At 35.6% G+C, this 20,252-nt stretch overlaps 3 protein-coding genes across 3 annotated transcripts; 1 reads left to right on the top strand and 2 right to left on the bottom strand.

Moving 5' to 3' along the window:
* Nucleotides 1-99: 99 nt before the first annotated feature.
* Nucleotides 100-2,205, bottom strand: LOC144851074 (kelch-like protein 17). Its single transcript, XM_078708596.1, has 4 exons — nt 1,611-2,205; nt 1,172-1,368; nt 835-929; nt 100-373 (listed from the first exon to the last, which is right to left on the bottom strand). The coding sequence occupies exons 1-4, from the start codon at nt 2,203-2,205 to the stop codon at nt 100-102; spliced, it is 1,161 nt and encodes a 386-aa protein (XP_078564722.1).
* Nucleotides 2,206-3,371: 1,166 nt separating this feature from the next.
* Nucleotides 3,372-6,479, bottom strand: LOC144850394 (kelch-like protein 7). Its single transcript, XM_078707667.1, has 4 exons — nt 6,367-6,479; nt 4,953-5,529; nt 4,377-4,573; nt 3,372-4,203 (listed from the first exon to the last, which is right to left on the bottom strand). Exons 2-4 carry the CDS (start codon nt 5,509-5,511, stop codon nt 3,373-3,375), a joined length of 1,587 nt encoding a protein of 528 aa, XP_078563793.1. The 5' UTR covers nt 5,512-5,529; nt 6,367-6,479; the 3' UTR covers nt 3,372.
* A 632-nt stretch (nt 6,480-7,111) lies between these two features.
* LOC144850144 (mitochondrial import receptor subunit TOM70-like) lies at nt 7,112-14,864 on the top strand. The gene is made up of 11 exons (XM_078707358.1): nt 7,112-7,410; nt 7,805-7,978; nt 8,296-8,422; nt 8,842-8,951; nt 9,302-9,432; nt 10,039-10,243; nt 10,577-10,711; nt 10,994-11,218; nt 11,340-11,437; nt 13,206-13,328; nt 14,023-14,864. The coding sequence occupies exons 1-11, from the start codon at nt 7,171-7,173 to the stop codon at nt 14,180-14,182; spliced, it is 1,728 nt and encodes a 575-aa protein (XP_078563484.1). The 5' UTR covers nt 7,112-7,170; the 3' UTR covers nt 14,183-14,864.
* The last annotated feature ends 5,388 nt before the right edge of the window (nt 14,865-20,252 follow it).

Below are 20,252 nucleotides of genomic sequence, written 5' to 3'. Positions count from 1 at the left end.
CTTGTGAACTTATTATTTAATTCAGCCTTTTATCCGATTACACGTGACGACATGAAATGAAGATAAACGCCAGTAGAGTTGCATGACATGATTTGTTTCTTAAAATCCAGACTTGGAACGGAAACATTCTCTACCAAGACACTCAAAGGCAGTATTCTTCTTTGCTGGTACTATAGCATTGCCTTGGGTTATTCCACTCAAACTATCCAGCTCGTCGGTTTTTGTCTCGTATAAAATTTGGCCAACAATCAAGAAGATCCTACCATTTACAGAAACTGCTTTATCTTTGAACCGAGTAGGAATTTGAGATTGTGGTATTTCAAACTGCTTGCCTGAATCTAAGTCCATAGGTATATCTTTATCAATTGCTTGCCTGAATCTAAGTCCATAGGTATATCTTTATCAATTGCTTGCCTGAATCTAAGTCCATAGGTATATCTTAATCTAAGTCCATAGGACAATACAGTGCTTTAACCATTTGTACCATTTGTATACACAGCCGTTGGATATTATTACTGATACATGATTTGGTTTTTGAGCCATGACTGGCTCTTGTAATCAATACAGAAGTACTCATCCAGATTGATATTGTAACAACTACACAAGTACGTCTGCCACAAAGAGAGTGACCAAATCGAATGTACTTTTTTCAAAAGCAAATGATGTAGTGCAGTTATGTGTCACAGGTCTCCCATAGTTCTAAATCACATAGCATACAGCTACATCATCATGCATTAATAGATCATCAGATAAGAATGATGCGCAAGAGTATCTCCAGAGTTTGCTGCACGAGTTGATGTTAAAGAAAAGATAGTTCACAGTATCTTGCAGTACTTTTGTTCACTTAGTGCACCGTCCATTGCAGGTATAGCATGCCATGTATTGTGCTCATAACATCTTGAACGTCTAGCTTTGAATGTAACTGAAACCTGCAAAAACAAATATTAGGCCTACTTGTCACAACTACGCATTTTTTTCCGGAAAAGTCCTCAGTTTTAACTTAGAGGGAAAGCACCACAAGTAGAAATTCGACCATAGAGGAATTGTTCACCCCGTCGCCTGTGGAGAGTTATTTATTTGAGAGTGAGAAGCTTCTCTACAAACTGAGGTGCAGTCAAATAGGCATATAGGCATGCGTGATGCGATGCAACGATTTTCATACCATACATACCTTATTACTCGTCCTACATCTTTGATATCGCGGTCTTTGCGTTCGAGTTTCTCTAACCTCCTTTATAGCGTGGCAATGCAACGCATCAATGTACAGATCTCTACATGTTTTATCCTTCATGAATGCTTCCACGTACAGGTTCTCCTTTAAGATTCGTGCAGGCACACAATGAAGGTATACGAGCTGTAAGATACCGGCTTTGAGGGGGAAAAAGAGTTTGTTAAAACTTCAACGATATTGATATTGAATTCGAATCTTGCGTAACAGCACTTTGGCGGAGAGGAATATTTAAATTGAATTTAATACGGTACATAATTATTATGTAGTGTACTACCTTACCACACCTCTTACGCAATAACCGACTGTGTACAATAAATGAAATATTCGAACCAATGGATACAATGATTGTTTATGACTAATCATAAGAAATGTCATTTACCAGTAAATTGTTGTCGTGCAGGCAAATCAGAATTAATCCAATCCATAATACCTAAGAACAAGTTCTCTTCATTTAGCACGTTTAATTCCTCCGCTTTGAGTATCTGTATCAACTCCCTACCACCGATTGCGTTCTGGAATTCTAAGTCTCTGAGAGCCTCGGCCAAGTTAGACATCACAAACCTTCTAGTCAAGCTTTGTAAACTTTTGATATCAAATAAATATGCCAGACTGTAGACTTTAATCTCAAAGCTTTTCCCCTCTTCAAAATAATTTGTAGGCCCTATGAGTGTTTTGATTCCATCAATACATTGGTCAATAACCCAATGGCTTTGTGTAAAATTTGCAACCCTTAGGATCTCTAGAACGTTTTCACGCCTCAAAACGACAGATCCTGGATGTTCTATTTCTTCAAGCCAGTCACTAAATCCTCTCTTCGTCAGTTGAGGAAGATGTAAAGAAATGTTAATTTCTTTGCTCTCTCTCAAACCACAGCTGAACAGTTTTTCAAAGAAACTGCTCTGGGTCGCCAGTATTGTACTGTTAACTAAAAAGTGATGTCCATCTACGATAATCACCTTATCCCACTGATCCATTTTGGAACGCATAAAATCTGTTGTACAAAATACAGTAGATAAATTACTGGAAAATGAGTAGTTGTTAATTTGAAAACCATTTACTATTAATTTCCAATAATATTTCCGGGTATTTCTAACATATAGCAAATTGTTTCCTCGTCTGGTCTGTAGACTTTCAGTACTTTTGTTAGACTACTTTTGTTATTCTATCGACTTTTTATTTAAATAGTAAGTACAATATTATTATTCTTTCTTTATTTCTATTCTCATAAAAACATACATACATGAGCATGCATAATACAAAGAGAGAAAAATAGAATTGAAAGTGGGAATCTCAGAAGAATAGCTTATACATGTAGAAACCCCTGTTACAAAAAATGTATTTGAACATTTTGAAAAAGTCACAAGGGCATACAGGTAGGCTAATAATTTGAGGAAAAAAAAACAAAAACAAGAACGTATTGTTTTCACAGATAATAATAATTTTCATTGAATTTCCTTCATTACAAAAGCACTTAAATGACAACATTATTAAAGATATATTGTCCCCCTAAAAAATAATTTTTAAATTTTTTTTTTTGAATATGCCATTTTGATATCACATAATAGTTATTCACTATGACCAAAAACTTGAACCAAAAAAAAAACATTTTCCACCAAAAAAATGTAATTTAAAGCAAAATATACCTAAATTGTCTGGAAGACAATGATTTTTGATTGAAATTAACCATTTCTTTTGTCTTTTTATAAGTGAAATAATTATTTTTGATGATTTTCTTTCTACAGAAGTGAATAACTTTATTAAAACTGTGAAATTGCCTATTCAAAATCTGATTTTATTATTCTTTATTTTTTCATGTTTTTGGGGGACAATACATCTTTAAAGCAACAATGTTTTTTAACATAAAATTTGCTAAGAGCTCAATATATCTTAACTTACAATCAATAGAAAAGGAGTCTGAAAACTAATGAAACATTTGTAATTGTTTGATTAAAATCATTTAAAAAAGGGGAAACTTAAAAAAAATGGCAGTTTTATTCTGAGTATTGCAAAATGTAGGAGTATTGTTGTTTTGCTAAAGAACATTCATGTTTCTTAAGGCTTAATTCGGCCTTTTATCCGATTACACGTGACGACATCAAATGAAGATAAACGCCAGTACAGTTGCATGACGTGATTGTTTCTTAAAATCCAGACTTGGAACGGAAACATTCTCTACCAAGACACACAAAGGCAGTATTCTTCTTTGCTGGTACTGTAGCATTGCCTTGGGTTATTCCACTCAAACTATCCAGCTCGTCAGTTTTTGTTTCGTATAAAATTTGGCCAACAATCAAGAAGATCCTACCATTTACAGAAACTGCTTTATCTCTGAACTGAGTAGGGATTTGAGATTGTGGTATTTCAAACTGCTTGCCTGAATCTAAGTCCATAGGTATATCTTTAACAATACAGTGCTTTAACCATTTGTACCAGTTGTATACACAGCCATTGGATATCATTACTGATACATGGTTCTGTTTTTGAGCTATGACTGCCTTCTCTAGTTTGTATTCAATTTTAAAGTACATATCTAACTTTATATCGTAATAACTGCAATAGTACGTCTTCTTAGAATGACTGCGGCCAAAACGAATGATGTATTTTCCAAAAGCATATGATGTAGTGCAAATATGTGTACACTCTTCACAGGTCTCCCATAATTCTAAGTCGATCTCATTCACCTCGATTTTCCACATTTCTTTGTTGTGCATAGCATACAGCATGCCATTGTGAAACAATACATCATCAAATGTCGAGTATTTTTCTGGTAGAAATATTTCCGCCCAAGAATTAGAAACGCAAGAGTATCTCCAGAGTTTGCACGAGTCGACGAGAAGGAAGATATAGTTGACAGTACCGACGCACTTAACGTACTGTCCACTTGGCGTACGGTCCATTCCAGGAACATCATGCCATTTATTGTCTTCAGTCTCATAGTACAACGGACGTGTACCCTTGAATGTTACTAAAACCTGCGAAAATAAACACAATTACTTTTGTTAAAGTGACAAGATAAAATGGCATAAAATGTTAGGAAGGAGTTGCATGACATGATTTTGTTTCTTAAGATCCAGCATGGAGAAATAAGTTAGGTATTTCTCCATGGTAGGCTATATGTAATGAGTTTTGCACCAAGGATTCATACCTTATTATTCGTCGTACATCTTTGATATCGTGGTCTTAGCGGCCGAGTTTCTCTAATCTCCTTTATAGCGTGGCAATGCAAGGCATCAATGTACAGATCTCGACATGCTCCATCCTTCATGAATGCTTCCACGTACAGGTTATTCTTCAAGATTCGTGCAGGCACACAATGAAGGTACACGAGCTGCAAGATACCAACTTTGAAAAAAAAAGAGTTTGTTAAAACAACGCAGTACAAATGTGAGGGGAGAAGTTGAGCAAAATTCTTGTGTAACGTGACCTTCAGAGGAGTGACGCGTATTACATCAGCACTTCGATGATTAAGGGATGAGGGGTATTTAATTTCAATTTAAGTTTGGTCATATCAGTCAGAATGACTTTAAGTTTGACCCACCCCAAGATATAACATTAAATACGAATACGAAAAAGAAAAAAAATGTACATAAACTAATAATAAATAAAAGAAAACAAAGCTACAATTTCTATTTAAACCATATTATCCGATCTTAACTGGTCTTATAAAATATATATATATTTAACGTTCATCATCTTGAAAGTAAATATTCACGATATTTACCAGTAAATTGTTGTCGTGCGGGCAAATCAGCATTTATCCAATCCATAATTGCCAGGAACAAGTCCTCCTCATTCAACACGTGTAAATCATCCTCTTTGAGTATCTGTATCAACTTCTTGCCACCTATTGCGTTCTGGAATTCTAAGTCTCTGAGAGCCTCGGCCAAGTTAGCCATCACAAACGGACTGGTCAAGCCTTGTAAACTTTTGATATCAAATAAATACGCCAAACTGTAGACTTTAATCTCAAAGCTTTTCCCCTCTTCATAATTTGTACAGTTTACGAGTCGTTTGATGGCATCAATACAGCGGTAAAGAACCCAATGGCTTTGGGTAAAATTTGCAACTTTTAAGATTTCTAGAACGTTTTCACGCCTCATAGCAACACATCTTGGATATTTTATTTCTTCGAGCCAGTCACTAAATCCTCTCTTTGTCAGTTGAGGAAGATGTAAAGAAATGTTATTTTCTTTGCTCTCTCTCAAACCACAGCTAAACAGTTTTTCAAAGACTAAAAAGTGATGTCCATCTACGATAATCACCTTATCCCATTGATCCATTTTAAGTAACCTACGTCACTGTAAAGAAATAAAAAGAACGTGTTTTGTTATAACATACGGTGCGGTGACATGAGATAATATGTTTTATTGTAATGTAATTTCAATTGTTGTTCTGTTATTTTTAATGCAAGCAATGGAATTTCCAGAAATGGATAAGAATAAAGTTTGAATCTTTGAAGTAGTGTTTGCGCCAGAAAAGAGAAAAAAAGACGTCTACAAAAGTGAGGTTATTATCTATGTTGTAAAAATGAAATACAAAATTGCAATCCCGGGCATGGACTACGGTACGAGGCGCAGTTTGGGACATGTATAATTCTGTCTACAGAATTATTTCAAAGTAAACATTCTGTGAACATAATTTCTTCCAAAAGTACAGAATTTCTGCAAAGTAAAATTGTGTCTTCACTTTGGCTCTATTGTTACATAATTATACATTTTGTTCCAAATGGCGCCCCGTATCAGAGGTGTGCCCTTTTTTCCCCGAGGTTTTTTCCCCGAGAACTAAAGAGGACTTCTTTTCGAAAAATGCTATAATTTGTGTAAATTCCCTACAGCCTACAAAAAGATCACAGTATCACCATATAATTATGTAAACAACCAAACATATTAAGAGTTATGATAACTATATCCTCTGAAAATTGTTAATGGACCTAACGTTGGGTATGATCAGTTAGGAGGTTCTCAAAATACGCATTCGGTCAAATCCATCTAAGGAGTGGTTAGTTGGGTGGAGTTGTTGCTGGTGCTTAGGACATAATTGACTTGATATCACTATTTTACTCTACAGTTTATTTCATGCAGTAAATATTAAATATATATTCTGCCTTAATATTATATATATACTATTATGCCTACCGTTCTTCCTGTTTTTATTGCACAGAAGGGTAATCGGGGAGTTTATAGTTTCATAAATGTAAAAAGGCTGACTTCAGAAACTATCTGGAAAACCCAAAATGCCGTAATTTCCAATAATATGAACTTTCAGGTATATCTTCCATACCAAATTGGAGTTCGGAGTACGTTTCTACCTCGCCGCGTCTGTTGTCTTCTTTTCTAACTTTTGTTATTCAATCAACTTAGGGGAACTCTTTGAGACCATAGAGATATCATAGCATGGAACTATAGTTCCATGATCATAGAGATAATAATTAAGCCGAATCTTTCTTATATCTATGATACTTATTTATTTACTTGTATTAAACATTTAGCGAATAGCCCAAGAGGAAAGCACGGGTATCTCTTGAAACAATATAATAATATTCAAATTATTTCATAGGCCTACGTCTCCTCCCTAAGCTTTTGAAAAACAAATGTTTAAAGTCCGTTCTATGCCGTTGAGAATAAATTACTCAAAAAGTACATCGAATTTAGACTATTATAAATTAACTAGCATCAACGCAACAAATTACAATAACTTTGTATTTTGTTTAATTTCAGATTCTAGCTGCGATCTAATGTTAGAAATGTACACGTTTTGGTATTCAGAATATACCTCAAATGTGTGTGCAATATTAAGTAAAATACAAAATATATGCGGGTCGACACGATTCGGAAGCGCATCAGATAATCGAAGATAACCCCTCACGTTGGGCTCGGCTCTCATGCCTCGTCGTCGCGGTGTGTGTTAGCAAGAAAAGAGCACCCTTGCCCTGATTAGAAATGGCTGAAAACGTACAGGGAAGTGGAGGGGGATCGTGGTCAAAATGGCAAATAGCTCTAATCTTTGGAGCTCCTTTAGCACTTGGGGCAACTGCTGCTGCTGTTTATTGTTATAGTAAAAGCGGTGGAGATTCAAGTCAAGATGACGAGAAGACCCCAACAAATACACCCAGCGGTAGCGGGGAAAAGCCTGTTTCTGCAAGTGGAGACGGAGGAGAGATGCCCATACAGCCGGATCAAGTAAGTGTAGCCTAGCTTGGGCCAGTAATCGAATATTATGTAGGCCTAGTATTAAAATTCGTTAATACAGAGTACAAAGTACAGTACAAAACGGTAGCTGGATTATTTTTAATTTTAAATAAATTATTAAATATTATTTATAAATAGGCTAGGCTAGCAACAATTAATTTGGAATTTATTTATTTATTATTAAATATAGGCCTACCTAGGCCTAATATATTAATATAGCCTAGTACTATTACTAGTAGGCCTAATCTTGGAGGTAATATACTGCTATATTATTAGGGCCGATAGGCCTAGTAAATAGAATAGGCGATGGACAATTATAATTACAATCCATTCACTATACTATCTATGTATGTATGTATCATAATATTTAATTTTTGTACAAAAGACTCCACTTGAGAAAGCCCAGGCCAGCAAAAATAGAGGTAACAAGTACTTTAAGGCATCGCACTACGACCAAGCAATACGTTGCTACACGGAAGCTATTGACATCTGCCCTGTGGACAAGAAGGCTGACCTGGCAACGTTTTACCAAAACCGTGCAGCCGCCCGTGAGCAACAGGTACAGTATATTAATATTTAGTTGTAGAGATACTTCTGCAGATATTTTATTAATAGTATTGGTTAAGTTATTATATTATAATATATTCTACCAGTATACTATATTTAATAATTAATCTTCTTCTTGATTATATTGCACAATAGATATAGAAAATATGAGGGGAAAAAAAAACAGACTAACAATGAATATGATATTAGATATATTAGAAATAATGTATTGGTCTTTTGAAGTTAATACGAATATGAAAATATTGGTAAAGGTTTTTTTTAGACTTACTACTGATTGTTAATGTTTGTCTTTGTTTATTACATTTTTAGGGTAAATATGCAGAAGTGATATCAGATTGTAGCAAAGCAATAGATTTGAACCCAACTTACACCAAGGCTATGTTTAGACGTGCTAAGGCACATGACCATAATGGTGATAAGCTCCTTTGTTTAGAAGGTGAGTCATACATAATATAAAAACTAGACGTCAGACCCCAACACAATCAGTTCAAGTTTGATGTATAGTTCTTATAGCAAGCCTGATTCTCAGTGCTGTATTTCCACATACAACAATACTTTCCCACTATCATAGGAATATTCTATAAATATAGCATCTCATATGTACCACACATGGTGCTTGTGGAAATCTAGATACATACCCAGAATCAGGTGGCCTGCTATGGTCCTACATCAATTTGGAAAAAAATATTTAAATTTGTCACCTTCCGTCTTTTAAATCATTATCTAAGAGAAACTTAACAGTTCTTTTCAGAACTATTTAATATGCGTGGTGTACCATAAACTTTATATCTCCATATTGATTTCACTATGCAAACCTTCAAACAATACTTCTTTATTATTTATATGTTGTGTTAGATACAACAGCAGTATGTATACTAGAGGGCTTTAACCACCAACAGGGTATGATGCTGGCCGATAGAATGTTGAAAGAAATTGGAAAGGAAAAAGCAAAAGACCGATACAAGGCAAGTATTAATTATTACTAAGTTTACTAAGTATTCATTATTATTATTAATTTTCAACAAACTAAAATAATCATATCACTGTGTGTGAATAAATAAAATATAAAAATATGAAATATTCATTTTTATGAATACAATGTTAAAAGCCATATTGCATGACATTTAAATATTCATTACTAGCTTTCAAGTATAAGTATATCTACATTGTTATTATTTTTTATTTCAACCATCTTAAAAAAGATGGTAACCCTTGTAGTTTAGCCCAGTGGGTTAATTATTATTCAGGGTCCCTTTTTAAGTGATATCTATAATGAAAGCTTCTTAGAGAAATATTTGTTATTGTTGTTTTTCAGAATCGTGTTCCACAACTACCAAGTGGTCAGTTCATTCATTCTTACTTCTCGTCTTTCTCAAATGATGGTATTTCACTGGAAACTGATCCACCAGCAATTGGTGATGAGGCAGGAACTGATGAAGAACTAAGGTTTGATGCTCATCATACTTACATTTATTTCACCCTTTCAACATGAGTCAATAGGCGTGTATTGTATAAATGTGCGGTTTTCCACAGCACTTATTTGCCAACTATAAAATATCAGAAATTTACTTTCTGTAAACTACATATCATAACATTACGCATATAAAAAAACATACACAATTTTTCATGAGGGTGTTTATTCAAATAAATATTGTTGCATAGGACTGAATAAACCGTTTTCCCCTTCAAAACATATCTCAATATGTGCTCCCAAATTACTGCCAATATTGTGTGAATGGGTTGCTCTATCTGTAGTCTACACTTTTTTACAATATTTTTTTTAAATTTCTTATGCATCCAACAGTGAGTAACTCGCCAATTACAGGATGGATGCACTATTTGATAATTTATCAAAGTCTCATTTGAGGCTTAGGGAGTGGAGTTGAAAGAGTCGTGAGTTACAACCATGGCACTAGGTCAGGATTGAATTGAACCTTTGGATTGGAAGGCAAGCATGATAAACACCAAGCCACAGCTCCACTACAATATATATACTATTATATAGTATATTATACCTTTAAAGTATATTAATTAATATTTAATGTTTTTTAGGTGTTACTTAAAAGCAAAGAAGCTTTTCCACACCGGCAAATATGATGAAGTGGTACAGAACTGCATTGAAGAGATTGAGAGTGATGGAGAGTACAAGTATGAGGCTCTTCTAATGAAGGCCACGTTCTTCTTGTTAATGGGGCAAGCAGAGTGGGCAGTACCAGACCTAGACCAACTGATTGAAAAGGAAGACGCTGATAAGAAGGTAATCAATTTAAATACAATACAAGTTCACTATAAATAAAGTGCACATTTGCTCTGTCTACACTATCAGACTTTATGTGACAAAAAAAGTGTGATGTGCCCAAATATGGTAGTGGTATACCCAAATATGGTAGTGATATGACATCATCATGTCCATATATGGGCACATCGCATACATTTTGATATTGTAAACAGAGCTTTACCTAGAAAGCTTCACATAAATGATTTAAATTGATTTCTGAAACAAGTATGATCGAATACGCCAATAGTCTTAAAACATTCGTTAAGCTCCTTGAAGATATCTAGACATATTGATGATTATTATTTTTCTTAGCTTCGTGCAAATGCTTTGATTAAGCGAGGGAGTATGCACATGCAAGAAGGTAACTCTGCTCCTGCGATGGCAGACTTTGCAACAGCTGTCGAACTTGACCCAGACAACCCTGATATTTATCATCACCGTGGACAGGTAAGCAAGGCGATGGTTCCTTGCCGATGGTTCCTTGCCGATGGTTCCTTGGCGATGGTTCCTTGGCGATGGTTTCTTGGCGATGGTTCCTTGCCGATGGTTCCTTGCCGATAGTTCCTTGCCGATGGTTCCTTGCCGATGGTTCCTTGGCGATTTTTGTGTCATATTATTTATTTACAAACTCTAAAAATATTACTATTTTTATGTCTCTCTATTCCTGTTATATGATTATCCCAATTTACAACTCTTTAATTTCAATCACTAAAACTTTTTTTTCCACAGCTAAACTTGCTTTTAGAGAAAGTAGACGAGGCGGTCAAAGACTTTGAGAAATGCAACGAACTAAACAACGACTTTGGTTTGGCGTTTGCCCAGCACAGTTACGCAAAATATCGTCTTTCTATGCTGCAACAGAGCCCTCTACAGATGCAGAATGCAATGCAGATGCTGGACACGTGTACGACAAAATTCCCAAAGTGTGCAGAGGGCTTCGCACTACTTGCTCAGGTCAGTAATTTGCATTTGACCTTTATGCAAATTAGCTTGGAATATGAAAGGAGTATTGGTTTTTGCTGCTGAGAGTAAAAATAACAAAATTAATAACAATTTTCATTTGATTTTAATGTAGGCCCAGAATGAACAGGGCTTGTTTGCACAGGCTGATGAGAATTTCAAGAAGGCAGTGAAGTTAGAGCCAGATAACCCTACAGCTCATGTCCACAGGGGGTAAGTTAGAGCCAGATAACCCTACAGCTCATGTTCACAGTGGGTAAGTTAGAGCCAGATAACCCTACAGCTCATGTTCACAGGGGGTAAGTTAGAGCCAGATAACCCTACAGCTCATGTCCACAGGGGGTAAGTTAGAGCCAGATAACCCTACAGCTCATGTTCACAGTGGGTAAGTTAGAGCCAGATAACCCTACAGCTCATGTTCACAGGGGGTAAGTTAGAGCCAGATAACCCTACAGCTCATGTTCACAGGGGGTAAGTTAGAGCCAGATAACCCTACAGCTCATGTTCACAGGGGGTAAGTTAGAGCCAGATAACCCTACAGCTCATGTTCTCAGGGGGTAAGTTAGAGCCAGATAACCCTACAGCTCATGTTCTCAGGGGGTAAGTTAGAGCCTGATAACCCTACAGCTCATGTTCACAGGGGGTAAGTTAGAGCCAGATAACCCTACAGCTCATGTTCACAGTGGGTAAGTTAGAGCCAGATAACCCTACAGCTCATGTTCTCAGGGGTAAGTTAGAGCCAGATAACCCTACAGCTCATGTTCACAGGGGGTAAGTTAGAGCCAGATAACCCTACAGCTCATGTTCACAGGGGGTAAGTTAGAGCCAGATAACCCTACAGTTCATGTTCTCAGGGGTAAGTTAGAGCCAGATAACCCTACAGCTCATGTTCTCAGGGGTAAGTTAGAGCCTGATAACCCTACAGCTCATGTTCACAGGGGGTAAGTTAGAGCCAGCTGATTACCCTACAGCTCATGTTCACAGGGGGTAAGTTAGAGCCAGATAACCATACAGCTCATGTTCTCAGGGGTAAGTTAGAGCCAGATAACCCTACAGCTCATGTTCACAGGGGGTAAGTTAGAGCCAGATAACCCTACAGCTCATGTTCTCAGGGGTAAGTTAGAGCCAGATAACCCTACAGCTCATGTTCACAGGGGGTAAGTTAGAGCCAGATAACCCTACAGCTCATGTTCACAGGGGGTAAGTTAGAGCCAGATAACCCTACAGTTCATGTTCTCAGGGGTAAGTTAGAGCCAGATAACCCTACAGCTCATGTTCTCAGGGGTAAGTTAGAGCCAGATAACCCTACAGCTCATGTTCTCAGGGGTAAGTTAGAGCCAGATAACCCTACAGCTCATGTTCACAGGGGGTAAGTTAGAGCCAGATAACCCTACAGCTCATGTTCACAGGGGGTAAGTTAGAGCCAGATAACCCTACAGTTCATGTTCTCAGGGGTAAGTTAGAGCCAGATAACCCTACAGCTCATGTTCTCAGGGGTAAGTTAGAGCCAGATAACCCTACAGCTCATGTTCACAGGGGGTAAGTTAGAGCCAGATAACCCTACAGCTCATGTTCACAGGGGGTAAGTTAGAGCCAGATAACCCTACAGCTCATGTTCACAGGGGGTAAGTTAGAGCCAGATAACCCTACAGCTCATGTTCACAGGGGGTAAGTTAGAGCCAGATAACCCTACAGCTCATGTTCACAGGGGGTAAGTTAGAGCCAGATAACCCTACAGCTCATGTTCACAGGGGGTAAGTTAGAGCCAGATAACCCTATAGCTCATGTTCACAGGGGGTAAGTTAGAGCCAGATAACCCTACAGCTCATGTTCACAGGGGGTAAGTTAGAGCCAGATAACCCTACAGCTCATGTTCACAGGGGGTAAGTAACATACTCACTAGGAACTAAGGTTTGTTTGTCCAATTTTACAACTGATTTTAAGCACGTTCCTTGATAGCTTGATTGTTATTTCTTTGTAGACTTTTACATTTGAATTGGAAGAAAGATGTGCAAGGCTCCATAGACATGATTAAAGAAGCGTTGAAGATTGATGAGAAGTGTGACTTTGCTTATGAAACATTGGGAACAATAGAAGTGCAAAGGTAAACAAATAATGTATAGCCTCAGGATGGGCTAATAACCGAGTTGGGTCTAAGGGTGCGCTTATTTCCAAGTTAGCATGGGGTTGTTATAATAGTTGCTTTTTATCTCAATGGATATATGACCACTCTTTTGGTTTCCATATCAAAGTGATTCAATTGATTATATTAATAAATTTTGAGTGTAAATGTAGTTTGAATGTCAATGAAATATTCTAAAACAAAATTTAAGATGACAGGGAGTGGGTAAGGTACGGTTGTGTAATAAAAATTAGCTGAAATGGACCAAGACACCAGAGTAACCCACTGAAATGTACTAAGAATACCAGGGTAACCCACTGAAATGTACCAAGAATACCAGGGTAACCCACTGAAATGTACCAAGAATACCAGGGTAACCCACTGAAATGTACCAAGAATACCAGGGTAACCCACTGAAATGTACCAAGAATACCAGGGTAACCCACTGAAATGTACCAAGAATACCAGAGTAACCCACTGAAATGTACCAAGAATACCAGGGTAACCCACTACTGTTTCTGAAAGATGCACTAGATTCTTCACGAGCCAGACCTAAAGTTCTTTATCCGTGAAGACTTGTTCTTCCACCAGAGCCATAATTGAAGGATGCCCTGTGCCAATATTATGGCTGTGGTTGGCAGCCCCACTCATCAAAATATTTGTTTTATTTCACCAGAGGCAACATGGATGCTGCAAAGGAATACTTTGAAAATGCAATCAACTTAGCAAGAACAGAAATGGAGATGACACATCTGTACTCACTGTCAGTAGCAGCTGAGATACAGAGTAAGGTGGCCAACAAGTTAAACATCAAACCTCATATGCCTTTTACATGATCTAAGAATAGCAAACATGATTGGGCTACCTATCTATCTGTCTATCATCATAAAGCAGCCATTCCGATTATTATGTCTTGTTTGTACCATATTTTTATAAGGTCAGAGGAATACATTATACAGTTCTTGTCAGCATCTCTCTCTTCTTGAATCATCAGCTTTTAACCGGATATGATATAAAGATATATATACTGTATACACAAACAGGTCGCATGAATTAGAGGTTGACAGATTATAAATATGGAGCAGCCTTGTTAGTCCTAGATCCTATCTACTCCATTTGTCCAAGAGCCAGATTTTTATTTTTCCCGTCAATCTGTCTATAATTCTGGCTTAAAAAAACAAAGATAAACTTTTGTCATTCTCTGTCAAATTCCACAAGCAGACTGGCAAGTACCGTATAACCTATTTCTCATTTCCTAATAGATATAATTATCCTATATTAAATATTTTGTATTGACAGATAAAAGTTACCCAAGGAGTATTTTGAGACAGGTGAAAATCATGAATTAATTTTAAGTCTTTAAACGTAATTGTCACTTTTTAAGCTGACATGTTTTAACTGGTCAATGTTTTATATCAAACCCTCTTATTAAAATTTAGATTTACATATTTCAGTCAATAATGCTATCTCAATAATAATATATACATTTCAGAAATAAAAATGAATGTTATCACGTTATTATTAGCTCTAATATTACTACATATGGGACAGGAATTTTGTTTTAAATGTCCAAAATATGCACTTTTAAAAATTCAATTATTATGCAATAATATTGATGTAAATGCGTATATACTGCGTTATCATCATCTTATAGACGTATAGTAACCATTTATGTCAAAAAATAAAAGGGTCGAAAATCGGCCATTTTTCGAAATTTCGAAACTGGTTACTATAGCATAATAAACATGCACAGAGTCGAATAATGGGTTCTGCGCATGTCAATTGTGCTATAGTAACCAGTTTTATCGACAAATAAAAAGGTCGAAAATTTGCCATTTTTTGAAAAAATCCCTCTACTAGTACAGGGAAATTTTCGAAAAATGGCCAATTTTCGACCTTTTTATTTTTTGACGTAAATGGTTACTATATCATAATAAACATGCGTAGAGCCGAATAATGGGTTCTGCACATGTCAATTGTGCTATAGTAACCACTTTTGACATAAATGTTTAGTATAGTATAATAAACATGCGCAGAGCCGAATAATGGTTTCTGCGCATGTCAATTGTGCTATAGTAACCAGTTTTATCGAAAAATAAAAAGGTCGAAAAATTGCCATTTTAAAAAAAATCCCTGTGCTATAGTACAGGGAATTTTTCGAAAAATGGCCGATTTTCGACCCTTTTATTTTTTGACATAAATGGTTACTATAGCATAATAAACATGCGCAGAGTCGAATAATGCGTTCTGCGCATGTCAATTGTGCTATAGTAACCAGTTTTATCGAAAAATAAAAAGGTCGAAAATTGGATATTTTTTTGAAAAATCCCTGTACTATAGTACAGGGAAATTTTCGAAAAATGGCCAATTTTCAACCTTTTTATTTTTTGACGTAAATGGTTACTATAGCATAATAAACATGAGCAGAGTCGAATAATGCGTTCTGCGCATGTCAATTGTGCTATAGTAACAAGTTTTATCGAAAAATAAAAAGGTCGAAAAATGGCAATTTTTTGAAAAAATCCCTGTGCTATAGTACAGGGATTTTTCCGAAAAATGGCCAATTTTCGACCTTTTTATTTTTTGACGTGAATGTTACTATAGCATAATAAACATGCGCAGAGTGGAATAATGGGTTATGTGCATGTCAATTGTGCTATAGTAACCACTTTTGACATAAATGGTTAGCATAGTATAATAAACATGCGCAGAGCCGAATAATGGTTTCTGCGCATGTCAATTGTGCTATAGTAACCAGTTTTATCAAAAAATAAAAAGGTCGAAAAATTGCCATTTAAAAAAAAAATCCCTGTGCTATAGTACAGGGAAATTTTCGAAAAATGGCCAATTTTCGACCTTTTTATTTTTTGACGTAAATGGGTATAGCATAATAAACATGCGTAGAGCCGAATAATGGGTTCTGCACATGTCAATTGTGCTATAGTAACCACTTTTGACATAAATGTTTAGTATAGTATAATAAACATGCGCAGAGCCGAATAATGGTTTCTGCGCATGTCAATTGTGCTATAGTAACCAGTTTTATCGAAAAATAAAAAGGTCGAAAAATTGCCATTTTAAAAAAAATCCCTGTGCTATAGTACAGGGAATTTTTCGAAAAATGGCCGATTTTCGACCTTTTTATTTTTTGACGTAAATGGGTACTATAGCATAATAAACATGCGTAGAGCCGAATAATGCGTTCTGCGCATGTCAATTGTGCTATAGTAACCACTTTTGACATAAATGGTTAGCATAGTATAATAAACATGCGCAGAGCCGAATAATGGTTTCTGCGCATGTCAATTGTGCTATAGTAACCAGTTTTATCAAAAAATAAAAAGGTCGAAAAATTGCCATTTTTAAAAAAAATCCCTGTGCTATAGTACAGGGAATTTTTCGAAAAATGGCCGATTTTCGACCTTTTTATTTTTTGACGTAAATGGGTACTATAGCATAATAAACATGCGCAGAGTCGAATAATGGGTTCTGCGCATGTCAATTGTGCTATAGTAACCAGTTTTATCGAAAAATAAAAAGGTCGAAAAATGGCCATTTTTTGAAAAAATCCCTGTGCTATAGTACAGGGATTTTTCGAAAAATGGCCGATTTTCGACCCTTTTATTTTTTGACATAAATGGTTACTATAGCATAATAAACATGCGCAGAGTCGAATAATGCGTTCTGCTCATGTCAATTGTGCTATAGTAACCAGTTTTATCGAAAAATAAAAAGGTCGAAAATTGGATATTTTTTTGAAAAATCCCTGTACTATAGTACAGGGAAATTTTTGAAAAATGTCCAATTTTCAACCTTTTTATTTTTTGACGTAAATGGTTACTATAGCATAAAAAACATGCGCAGGGTCGAATAATGCGTTCTGCGGATGTCAATTGTGCTATAGTAACAAGTTTTATCGAAAAATAAAAAGGTCGAAAAATGGCAATTTTTTTAAAAAATCCCTGTGCTATAGTACAGGGTATTTTTCGAAAAATGGCCAATTTTCGACCTTTTTATTTTTTGACGTAAATGTTACTATAGCATAATAAACATGCGCAGAGTCGAATAATGGGTTATGCGCATGTCAATTGTGCTATAGTAACCACTTTTGACATAAATGGTTAGCATAGTATAATAAACATGCGCAGAGCCGAATAATGGTTTCTGCGCATGTCAATTGTGCTATAGTAACCAGTTTTATCGAAAAATAAAAAGGTCGAAAAATTGCCATTTTAAAAAAAAATCCCTGTGCTATAGTACAGGGATTTTTCGAAAAATGGCCGATTTTCGACCTTTTTATTTTTTGACATAAATGGTTACTATAGCATAATAAACATGCGCAGAGTCGAATAATGGGTTCTGCACATGTCAATTGTGCTATAGTAACCACTTTTGACATAAATGTTTAGTATAGTATAATAAACATGCGCAGAGCCGAATAATGGTTTCTGCGCATGTCAATTGTGCTATAGTAACCAGTTTTATCGAAAAATAAAAAGGTCGAAAAATTGCCATTTTTAAAAAAATCCCTGTGCTATAGTACAGGGAATTTTTCGAAAAATGGCCGATTTTCGACCCTTTTATTTTTTGACATAAATGGTTACTATAGCATAATAAACATGCGCAGAGTCGAATAATGCGTTCTGCGCATGTCAATTGTGCTATAGTAACCACTTTTGACATAAATGGTTAGCATAGTATAATAAACATGCGCAGAGCCGAATAATGGTTTCTGCGGATGTCAATTGTGCTATAGTAACAAGTTTTATCGAAAAATAAAAAGGTCGAAAAATGGCAATTTTTTTAAAAAATCCCTGTGCTATAGTACAGGGTATTTTTCGAAAAATGGCCAATTTTCGACCTTTTTATTTTTTGACGTAAATGTTACTATAGCATAATAAACATGCGCAGAGTCGAATAATGGGTTATGCGCATGTCAATTGTGCTATAGTAACCACTTTTGACATAAATGGTTAGCATAGTATAATAAACATGCGCAGAGCCGAATAATGGTTTCTGCGCATGTCAATTGTGCTATAGTAACCAGTTTTATCGAAAAATAAAAAGGTCGAAAAATTGCCATTTTAAAAAAAAATCCCTGTGCTATAGTACAGGGATTTTTCGAAAAATGGCCGATTTTCGACCTTTTTATTTTTTGACATAAATGGTTACTATAGCATAATAAACATGCGCAGAGTCGAATAATGGGTTCTGCACATGTCAATTGTGCTATAGTAACCACTTTTGACATAAATGTTTAGTATAGTATAATAAACATGCGCAGAGCCGAATAATGGTTTCTGCGCATGTCAATTGTGCTATAGTAACCAGTTTTATCGAAAAATAAAAAGGTCGAAAAATTGCCATTTTTAAAAAAATCCCTGTGCTATAGTACAGGGAATTTTTCGAAAAATGGCCGATTTTCGACCCTTTTATTTTTTGACATAAATGGTTACTATAGCATAATAAACATGCGCAGAGTCGAATAATGCGTTCTGCGCATGTCAATTGTGCTATAGTAACCACTTTTGACATAAATGGTTAGCATAGTATAATAAACATGCGCAGAGCCGAATAATGGTTTCTGCGGATGTCAATTGTGCTATAGTAACAAGTTTTATCGAAAAATAAAAAGGTCGAAAAATGGCAATTTTTTGAAAAAATCCCTGTGCTATAGTACAGGGTATTTTTCGAAAAATGGCCAATTTTCGACCTTTTTATTTTTTGACGTAAATGTTACTATAGCATAATAAACATGCGCAGAGTCGAATAATGGGTTATGCGCATGTCAATTGTGCTATAGTAACCACTTTTGACATAAATGGTTAGCATAGTATAATAAACATGCGCAGAGCCGAATAATGGTTTCTGCGCATGTCAATTGTGCTATAGTAACCAGTTTTATCGAAAAATAAAAAGGTCGAAAAATTGCCATTTTAAAAAAAAATCCCTGTGCTATAGTACAGGGATTTTTCGAAAAATGGCCGATTTTCGACCCTTTTATTTTTTGACATAAATGGTTACTATAGCATAATAAACATGCGCAGAGTCGAATAATGCGTTCTGCGCATGTCAATTGTGCTATAGTAACCAGTTTTATCGAAAAATAAAAAGGTCGAAAATTGGATATTTTTTTGAAAAATCCCTGTACTATAGTACAGGGAAATTTTCGAAAAATGTCCAATTTTCAACCTTTTTATTTTTTGACGTAAATGGTTACTATAGCATAAAAAACATGCGCAGGGTCGAATAATGCGTTCTGCGCATGTCAATTGTGCTATAGTAACAAGTTTTATCGAAAAATAAAAAGGTCGAAAAATGGCAATTTTTTGAAAAAATCCCTGTGCTATAGTACAGGGTATTTTTCGAAAAATGGCCAATTTTCGACCTTTTTATTTTTTGACGTAAATGTTACTATAGCATAATAAACATGCGCAGAGTCGAATAATGGGTTATGCGCATGTCAATTGTGCTATAGTAACCACTTTTGACATAAATGGTTAGCATAGTATAATAAACATGCGCAGAGCCGAATAATGGTTTCTGCGCATGTCAATTGTGCTATAGTAACCAGTTTTATCGAAAAATAAAAAGGTCGAAAAATTGCCATTTTTAAAAAAAATCCCTGTGCTATAGTACAGGGATTTTTCGAAAAATGGCCGATTTTCGACCCTTTTATTTTTTGACATAAATGGTTACTATAGCATAATAAACATGCGCAGAGTCGAATAATGCGTTCTGCGCATGTCAATTGTGCTATAGTAACCAGTTTTATCGAAAAATAAAAAGGTCGAAAATTGGATATTTTTTTGAAAAATCCCTTGTGCTGTAGTACAGGGATTTTTTCGAAAAATGGCCGATTTTCGACCCTTTTATTTTTTGACATCAATGGTTACTATAGCATAA

This window comes from Antedon bifida, chromosome 8 (genome assembly GCF_963402885.1).
Source record: "Antedon bifida chromosome 8, ecAntBifi1.1, whole genome shotgun sequence".
NCBI lineage: Eukaryota > Metazoa > Echinodermata > Crinoidea > Comatulida > Antedonidae > Antedon > Antedon bifida.
Note: the sequence above shows the minus strand (reverse complement) of the source record. Positions and strands in the feature narration are given on the sequence as shown.

Coding starts and splice junctions, on each gene's coding strand:
- LOC144851074 (XM_078708596.1), bottom strand. CDS start 2,205: ATGGATCAGTGGGATAAGGTGATTATCGTAGATGGACATCACTTTTTA. Junction 1,369..1,610: donor TGCACGACAACAATTTACTG/GTAAATGACATT, acceptor TCCCCCTCAAAG/CCGGTATCTTACAGCTCGTA. Junction 374..834: donor GGTGCACTAAGTGAACAAAA/GTACTGCAAGAT, acceptor ACTTAGATTCAG/GCAAGCAATTGATAAAGATA.
- LOC144850394 (XM_078707667.1), bottom strand. CDS start 5,511: ATGGATCAATGGGATAAGGTGATTATCGTAGATGGACATCACTTTTTA. Junction 4,574..4,952: donor CGCACGACAACAATTTACTG/GTAAATATCGTG, acceptor TTTTTTTCAAAG/TTGGTATCTTGCAGCTCGTG. Junction 4,204..4,376: donor GATGTACGACGAATAATAAG/GTATGAATCCTT, acceptor TTATTTTCGCAG/GTTTTAGTAACATTCAAGGG.
- LOC144850144 (XM_078707358.1), top strand. CDS start 7,171: ATGGCTGAAAACGTACAGGGAAGTGGAGGGGGATCGTGGTCAAAATGG. Junction 8,423..8,841: donor TAAGCTCCTTTGTTTAGAAG/GTGAGTCATACA, acceptor ATGTTGTGTTAG/ATACAACAGCAGTATGTATA. Junction 11,219..11,339: donor GCTTCGCACTACTTGCTCAG/GTCAGTAATTTG, acceptor ATTTTAATGTAG/GCCCAGAATGAACAGGGCTT.